Source organism: Asparagus officinalis, chromosome 1, assembly GCF_001876935.1.
Source record: "Asparagus officinalis chromosome 1, Aspof.V1, whole genome shotgun sequence".
Taxonomy (NCBI): domain Eukaryota; kingdom Viridiplantae; phylum Streptophyta; class Magnoliopsida; order Asparagales; family Asparagaceae; genus Asparagus; species Asparagus officinalis.
The window spans coordinates 19,113,208-19,122,325 of NC_033794.1; the positions used below are offsets into that span (position 1 = coordinate 19,113,208).

The following is a 9,118-nucleotide window of genomic DNA, read 5'->3' on the forward strand; positions in this document are numbered from 1 at the left end:
GTCTGATTTCTTCTTAATATTATTTGTGTATCCACTGATATTGATCCATCTATGGTGCAGTCTACAATAAAGGCTAATGGATGAGACACTATATAGCTATAATTTTCATGTTTTTTTAACCAAATAGTTGCTAATTTGGGAATTGTCTTGTGTTTAGATGATTATGCATTTTTAGTATTTGACGAATAATTCCTTCAGATTTGATTGTCATATGGTTGCTAAGTTACCAATATGAAACAATAATATTATACTTTTAGTTCTACATTAGTTGTGTAGCCTATATGACAAGGAACACCAAGTTAAGTTGGGATATGCCACGGAAATGCTGGTGGAAGAGTTGGATGTGGTGAGTTATTTGCTTAAATTTGTGTCTGATTTCTTCTTAATATTATTTGTGTATCCACTGATATTGATCCATCTATGGTGCAGTCTACAATAAAGGCTAATGGATGAGACACTATATAGCTATAATTTTCATGTTTTTTTAACCAAATAGTTGCTAATTTGGGAATTGTCTTGTGTTTAGATGATTATGCATTTTTAGTATTTGACGAATAATTCCTTCAGATTTGATTGTCATATGGTTGCTAAGTTACCAATATGAAACAATAATATTATACTTTTAGTTCTACATTAGTTGTGTAGCCTATATGACAAGGAACACCAAGTTAACACCAAGTTAAGTTGGGATATGCTGGTGGAAGAGTTGGCTGTGGTGAGTTATTTGCTTAAATTTATGTCTGATTTCTTCTTAATATTATTTGTGTATCCACTGATATTGATCCATCTATGGTGCAGTCTACAATAAAGGCTAATGGATGAGACACTATATAGCTATAATTTTTATGTTATTTGATTTAGGGCTTGCTTCATTTTTAATTTTTTAATTTTGGTATTTATGTGCTTATCACTGTTTTTTTTACCAAATGGTTGCTAATTTGGGAATTTTCATGTGTTTAGATGATTATGCATTTTTAGTATTTGACGAATAATTCCTTCAGATTTGATTGTCATATGGTTGCTAAGTTACCAATATGAAACAATAATATTATACTTTTAGTTCTACATTAGTTGTGTAGCCTATATGACAAGGAACACCAAGTTAAGTTGGGATATGCTGGTGGAAGAGTTGGCTGTGGTGAGTTATTTGCTTAAATTTATGTCTGATTTCTTCTTAATATTATTTGTGTATCCACTGATATTGATCCATCTATGGTGCAGTCTACAATAAAGGCTAATGGATGAGACACTATATAGCTATAATTTTCATGTTTTTTTGTAACCAAATGGTTGCTAATTTGGTAATTGTCATGTGTTTAGATGATTATGCATTTTTAGTATTTGATGAATAATTCCTTCAGATTTGATTGTCATATGGTTGCTAAGTTACCAATATGAAACAATAATATTATACTTTTAGTTCTACATTAGTTGTGTAGCCTATATGACAAGGAACACCAAGTTAAGTTGGGATATGCCACGGAAATGCTGGTGGAAGAGTTGGATGTGGTGAGTTATTTGCTTAAATTTGTGTCTGATTTCTTCTTAATATTATTTGTGTATCCACTGATATTGATCCATCTATGGTGCAGTCTACAATAAAGGCTAATGGATGAGACACTATATAGCTACAATTAGTTTAAGTTCTCCCAAACTAATAATTTTTTACAAGATTATCTACATCTTTTTACCTCCCAGGAAACTTTCAAACTTTAAATTGTTTGTATAGTAGAATATATTCGGTTTTTATACGACATACTTAGCACTCCTACAATATTTTTTTAATATACATGGAATAGTAGAAAAAAAGGGAAAATACATAACAAGCAGACAAAATTTAAGAATATTAACACTACAATTAATCATATACAATCTATGGTAGGTATTGATGAAGCGGACGGTGAAACAAAGTACAAACCTTCTCAATGTTTTACAACATGATGCTTTTGATTTCTGAAACTTGGGCCTTAACTTTTAAAACCTTTTGTATCTTGTGGGCATGCTCAAGAATATATTGCATATGTTCCTTTATAATTGATCTGCAAATAATAGAAAACATGATATCATGAGAATCCCCGATGATACATAGAAATTGAAAAGGACCTCCTAAACAAAGAAAAGAGAAGAAAACACACCCAAATTATTTATAGATAATTTTGGCAGTTACCGTGTCAGCCTTACCACCTCCATATCTCTTTCTGAAATCTACCTTAAGCCGCTCAAGAAAGGCTACCAAGACATGTAAATGCAACTAACTTAGTACTCCTTCATGAAACCTATCCTTGATATCTAACAAGGTATTCCAAACTCAAGATCCACGTAATTTCCTCTTAAGCACTCCATATATTTTCTCGTGTTTTTTATATTAAATATTAATTTGAATTATTTCTTGGAGATGAGATGTTTATGCATAGAAAACGAGGCTTGTTTAGGACAAATAGTTGATTAGGGTCTTTATTTCATTAGTTGATTGTTGGCAATTAAAGTTGTTGATTTGTTGAATTTGGTTGTGTTACTGGAATTAAAGATTTGATGCGTTAGTTGGAGGTTAATCCATAAAAGTTTCAAAATCTTTGACCACACACCATGCATGACCACAATATGCACTTGCACACCCACACAAATATAATTGTAGTTTGAATTTGTTTTTTATTTATTTATTTTCCATTTTTGCTGGTTGGTTGCTTGTATGATATCTAGAAGCAGCAAGTGAGTTTTTTCCCATTTCTTTTTGACTTTGTTTGAAAGGGGTGCCGGGTAGGGGGGCGTAGGGGGAGGTGAATGGTAGGTTGGTGCCATAGTTTTTTAATAGACAGTCATCATTTAATTTATTAAAATTTGAATGAGCTACTGAAACTGAATCTTGGGATTTCCTGTTTTTGAATCTTTTTCCAGTCTTTTCTACTTTTATATATTGTATATTCTTGTATTCATGAAATAAATGGATGTTTCCAGGCGATATTCGTTTGTTCTTCCTTTGTGTTCTTTCCCTTTTCTGCCATATGCAGTCACTGCCGAGAGTTATTAGTGGGTCCACCATTATAAATTCTGAAGAATTAATAAAGTATGGTTAATTAGATAGCATGGTGTTTCATATTTGAGAGGATGTTTTGAGCTTTTTTTGGTTAAACCCCTCAAAATCCTTTAATTTTTTGAATTTGATACCTTTTGAGAATTTTGCTCTGTAAATTGAGTAATTGGAGCTGGATACTTAAGGTTATAATTGGATTCTAAAACTATCTCAATTTTTATGGATGTGATTTATCTGCTAGGTTTGCATGTGTCACTACTTCATGTTTTGGCTTTTTGATGTTGTGATTGTGAGCTAAGTTTGTTAGGCGTAGAATGTTTCCTATTAGCATCAAATAGTAAATTCTGGTTCCATTGGGAAGTAGAATTTATTTTGTTGACAGATTCTCATAACCGATCAACTTTTGATATCACATGTTTGAACTTTGAAGTGATAAAGCTTTTTACAAAATTTCTTGGTGTAGTGTCCAGTTTATAAAAGCTTCAAGTTATACGCCTAAATCCTAAACGAATTCTGTTTCATTTAGAAGTCAGAAATTTCACAAATTTCATTTGATTAGTTAAAATATACATGGGCAAATATATGTCAGAAATAATTTTAGATCCATGTTCCTTTATGTCCCTTTGCTTGATACATTCCTAATCTTTATACACAAAATGCTCTCTCAGAATGAACCTATGCAATATTTATTTCCTCTTTTTGAGAACGACACTTTAAATGTCTTGGCATTCATACTGTAGGTTTAGTTCTTTTAGGTACTGGTCAGAGGGAGAATTGCCTTCTAGATCAAATTGCCTTCTAGATCAAATCAGATCTCTTTTCAAGGTTGGACCTTTTTGTTTGTATTTGTTCTACTAAATGCAAAGGCACTGTCCATGTGTGTGTGTATGTATGTGTATATATACACACACACACTCTCTCTCTCTCTCTCTCCCTCTCTCTGTCTCTCTCCCTCTCTCTCAATAAAAAGACTGGTGGAGGCATTTCTGTTGATATTAATATTGAATTGACATGTAACTTATTCTATGGAGATAAATATGGAGCTTCTGCTACAATTATTTTCATTAAGAAAAATAGCGTGAAGGACCCTAATACCTAGAGATATTAGCAGATATAATCCAAACATAAACAAAACTCAAGATATCTAGAAATATGTTTTGCGACGCCCAGTATTTACCAAACCAAATAATTCGCCATATTAGTGCGCAAGTTTTTCACGGATTTCCATATCCATATATCAGGTCTCTGATGTGTATGTGCCTCCTTCGTGTCAGTTCATCATAAATGATCACCTAATTTTCTGATCAATCACTTACACGAATCATCATTTCACAGTTTTAAATTCCTAACAGCTAGCATTTCAAACAACAAATTCAGAAATGATGTTTGAAATGATGTGCACTTTTATAATACACTTTTACGTCTAGATTAAATAATTTAACATTTTTCCATATAAATGCAGACATTTTAATTGGTTGGATTTGCGTTGTGTTTCTCAAAATCAGTTCTAAGGTTGTGGGTGATCCAGGTGAGTGAAGCAACTTCCTTTTCTTTTCTCTTTATTTGTGATTAATGATGCATGTATAGTGTACCAAATTTCTCAAGAAAAAAAAATCAAGTACTATTGAATATCAATTAAAATATACTTATTCTCTCAAATTATATTCATTGCTCTGCTTATGTTAAATATAATTAATAATTTAATGCATTAAATTTTCTTTTTCTTGTAGAAATTTACATTCTAATTCTTGGATTGCATAATCACCATACATTTGCATAAGAGCACCTTCTTCCAAATGACTTCAAACCAAGGTTTGAAATAAACATAAATATATATTATTATTGTTTTGTGTATATGTGTTTATTAATAGTATATTTCATTATTTTTTAATAATTTTATAATTTATTAAAATAATTACACGATTTTATAGATCTAAATTTATTTAATACTAAAAACTAATATTTTCTTTCTAGGGCAAATTAACCATGAACCAGTATGTTCTTTGTTACATAAACTATGCACTCCAAAGTCTTGTTCATTTTGTGGAGCAAAAAAGTTTGAACACGAGCCACCAACATCCTGTTGTCACAACGGTGAAATCCACCTAGCAGATGTGAATGTTAAGGACGAGTTATATGCCCTTTATACAGTACAAACCCAAGAGGCAATTGAGTTTCGAAGACAAAGCAGAAAGTATAATAGTATTTTCTCATTCACTATATTGTTCTATTATTGCCACATCCATTATAAGTATATCCTTCTGTTAATGCATCTCATGACTTAATACTATGTTCTCTTTCAGATTTCTAGATTGAACTAAAATGCAAGGCTACCTTCAGTTCAACCATATGTTTATGGCTTATCATTTTTAAGATCAATTTCGGCATTTGATGATATGAGCGGCACTTATTCCATACTATATATCTATTACCTATTACTATTATTAAAGATTAAAGATATGCCCTATTTCGGTATTCTATCCCTATGAAAGTCTTGAATTCAAATAATTCCATGAAATGTCCACATAATTTACACATAGATAAGGGTCATGAAAAGGTATGTCCTATGTCCTGCTTAACTACTCCTATTAAATGCCTCTGTAACCGTAACTCAATGTTTGATTTATCATCATGTTTCTTTAAAGAACAAATGTCAAATTCAGGTATATCAACATCAACAATGCACATGGAAACAAGCCATATATATCTCAATGATTTGAAGGTATGTATGTTGTTGATGAGTTTGTCAAGTTGAATTCAAACATGTTTATTCTAACTGTTTCATTCATGTTTTACAATGTCTCTAGGTTTAATGTACACCTAATCTAACTTGTTGTCATTGTGTTTATATTGTTGCAGGTGTTAGACCCTAGAGGGGGGGTGATTAGGGTCTTAAGCTAATCTAATCCGATTAAGTGCCAATTAAAACTAATTAACAAGTTTATTCTTGCAAGATAGATATACAAAGAGTTATGTGCAAGAATATGCAATATACACAAGGTGATATATCCTATATGATAGAAATATATGCAAGGATATATAAACAATAAGATATATCCTAACAAAGAGATATAGACAATGTATGTGCAAGGATATAAAACTAACACAAGGGTAAACAATATGAACTAGATAGTGGATGATATAGATAATGAGCTAATGACAATGGCGATATAAGATATGAACATAAATATGAATGAACGCCAAAGCACACTCAAACAAGCAATATGATCACGGAGTTCGGACCTTCCGTCCTACGTCTCCGCTCCCCACTCCCGGGGAGAAATCCACTATCACAACCGGGTTTTCTACGCTCACCCGAATAACGTTTACAGCTCACAGTGTCGGTTTTCGATTTCTGAGAGAAGTGGCTGAGGTGGTTAATTAAGGTAAGGACAGTTACCAATTTTGTTGTCTGGATGACTTAAATGTGATTTTTATGAGTCAATGGGTGCTGAAAAGATCATATGCGCTATTGTCACCTGTGTCTTTGCTACAGGTTTGTGATTTGTCTCAATTTTTGAGTTGGGTCCCAATTAATTTGTGTCTTAATTTAGTTTTTCTGATCAAAATTTGATCTTTGTTGTTTTTGAACAGTGTGTTCAGTTGTAGGAGCGATTACTGGTGGGGTAATTGGATTGGCTACTGAGAGTGGGCTTTTTCGAGGGGCCGGAATCGGGGCGATCTCTGGTGCTGTTTTCTCTATTGAAGTCGTTGAATCTTCTCTTGCCCTTTGGCATTCGAATGATTCTGGTATATGGAGCATCCTCTATGTGGTAATTTCGAATATAAACCCAATTCATTTTCACAAGGGATACATTTTGCGATATTTGTATTCATCTTATGCAATTGATTGCTTGCAGATTGACATCCTCGCTAGCCTTTTGAGTGGGAGGCTTGTCAGAGAGAAGGTTGGCCCTGCGGTTCAGAGCGCAGTGCAGAGTCAGGTATATTTTAACATTTACTGGGTAATGAAACATGCATCATAGTATAAGACTCGTGTTTTTTCTGAGGATATTGTTCATTGTAGATGAGTGCTGTTGATGCTCCCTTCAATGAGGTTCTTGATATTTTTGAGACCGGCGGCACTGGAGGCATGTCGAAGGATTCCGTTAATAAGCTTGAAAAGAGTAAGATTTCGAAGCAGAACAATGGTGATGACTTTGGAGAGAAAATTTGCTATCTGTTTGCCTTCAGGTTTGTTTATGGACATATTTTGAGAGCTTTATGTTCAAAAAATTTCGTGTTTTGGAGGAAATGTTAACTTGGCTTTATTCATTTGATTGTGTAAATTAAACGTACGTTGATTTCTGAAGTAAGTGTTAAGCTTCATCCATGGGAGTACTCTGATTGGCTTTTGCTGGAACACATCTTGTCATAGGGAGCCCACACATGTATACTTACATGCTAGGGCAGCGAAAGAAGGATCTTTCAAAGGCAAAGATGGCATGAAATGTGATGAAAGTAGGAATAGTAAGTATTTTTTTTTCTGTATTATTTGAAGAATGCATAGCTGTTAGATGGTGGCTGACTTCCAAACTGGGGAAACGGCAAGGTGCTTGCCTCACTGTCGGCATATGTTTCACTTGCAGTGCATTGACAGTTGGCTTATCAGGCATGGCTCTTGCCCGCTTTGTAGGCGAGATATCTAAATCTCCTCCTCCTTTTTTTTGCGAGAGGATTCAGTTGCGTATGCTGATGTTTCTTAGTTCTTCCCTTTCCTTTTTCAATTCTTTTATGTAGTTTTTCTTCAATGAGCCCCATTTTGTGTGGCTATATTTTTGTGTATTATGATGTAAAGATCTATTCTCCCTTGGACATATAATAGTACCTCATGGAGCACCTAACCTTCTTTTATTTTCATGAGGTTTTTGTTTGGTTGAGTGACTCCTAGTAAGCAATGTAGGATTTTGTACTTTTTACCGTTACTTGTTTGATAGAATGTTAAGAGGTGGGGGAAAAATGCTTAGCTAGATGTTTTGTGAGACTAGGATAGCAAGGTTTATGAGTTCGCTGTTATCTCTACTGGTTGCTGAAAATTTGATTTAACTCCTAAGATTCTACTGCTGAAGAATTCTGCAAGTTGTCAATGCATTAGAAAGTGGTAGACGTTTGTATGTGATTGAGGTCATGATCGTAAAGAACCAAAGGTATCTTGGTTGTTAAGGAATAACTGATAAGTTTCTAGGTTATAGTTGTTCGGTAGATATGAGTGAAAGATTATTAAGGTCTTTTTGTGGCAGGGAAACTTACATTGATTAGATTATGATGGTGGGTGGTGTACTGAACAAACCAACCTATAACGCATTAAAATTAATCGAGGACGCACATTTTAAGCTCTTAATATAAGCGTGTTGTATAAATTTTAGTGTGAATGTTGGAAGGAAGTGGTACTTTCTTAACCTCTTAAATTAGGGATGCACATTTTAAGAAAGTTTCTGAGTTTTTGCTTCAATTCATGCTGTTCCAGTTTGGTAAATAAATCTAATTCTCTAAAACCAAGTGAAAAACTACTGGATTTGAGCATCTGACAAACTGTGGTTCCTAATTTTCTTTTGTGCACATCTTTTGACAGTCTGATCAAGGAGCTTACCTTCTGGTTACCTTGCTAAGCACAGTCAAATACAAATCTTAGTCATCCACTTAGTACAAATACAATAATACATTCTTACACCCTACTTAGCACAAATCCAATAAAAGACCAAATTTATCATATCAAATACAAATCTTACTCATCCAATAATACATTCTTACACCCTACTTAGCACAAATCCAATAAAAATACCAAATAAAAATCCAAGAAAAATACCGAATAAAAGAACAAATACAACAAGCTTCAACAATTCCATAATATCAATTTCAATCTTTCTCTTTTCCCGAACTTCTCCAATTGACACGACACTTGAAACTTGCAGGATCACGCTCGACTGCTTCGTTTGAACAAGCCTTGCCTTTGAACCTTCAAACTCCTCTTCATCAGACACCCATTTGAAGAATCCACAATTATTCACTTTCCAATTAGCGCATCCCAAAAACAAACGACCAGGGTTCGTCTTAGTTCCAGATCTGGAGAGTATAGCCCTCCTTCCA

At 33.6% G+C, this 9,118-nt stretch overlaps 2 protein-coding genes across 2 annotated transcripts in view; one reads left to right on the forward strand and one right to left on the reverse strand.

Annotated features, from left to right (window-relative positions):
* The window catches only part of LOC109831397 (transmembrane protein 53-A-like), an 89,443-nt gene that overhangs the window by 45,070 nt on the left and 35,255 nt on the right, over positions 1 to 9,118 (reverse strand).
* LOC109844777 (NEP1-interacting protein 1-like) lies at positions 6,476 to 7,911 on the forward strand. The gene is made up of 6 exons (XM_020413906.1): positions 6,476 to 6,527; positions 6,626 to 6,804; positions 6,892 to 6,975; positions 7,059 to 7,225; positions 7,410 to 7,422; positions 7,549 to 7,911. Exons 1-6 carry the CDS (start codon positions 6,476 to 6,478, stop codon positions 7,678 to 7,680), a joined length of 627 nt encoding a protein of 208 aa, XP_020269495.1. The 3' UTR covers positions 7,681 to 7,911.

What these genes read in the sequence shown, in the direction of transcription:
- LOC109844777 (XM_020413906.1), top strand. Translation starts at nt 6,476, where the DNA reads ATGGGTGCTGAAAAGATCATATGCGCTATTGTCACCTGTGTCTTTGCT. An exon ending in CACCTGTGTCTTTGCTACAG is followed by an intron (nt 6,528 to 6,625) that starts GTTTGTGATTTG and finishes GTTTTTGAACAG; the next exon opens with TGTGTTCAGTTGTAGGAGCG. An exon ending in AGAGCGCAGTGCAGAGTCAG is followed by an intron (nt 6,976 to 7,058) that starts GTATATTTTAAC and finishes TGTTCATTGTAG; the next exon opens with ATGAGTGCTGTTGATGCTCC.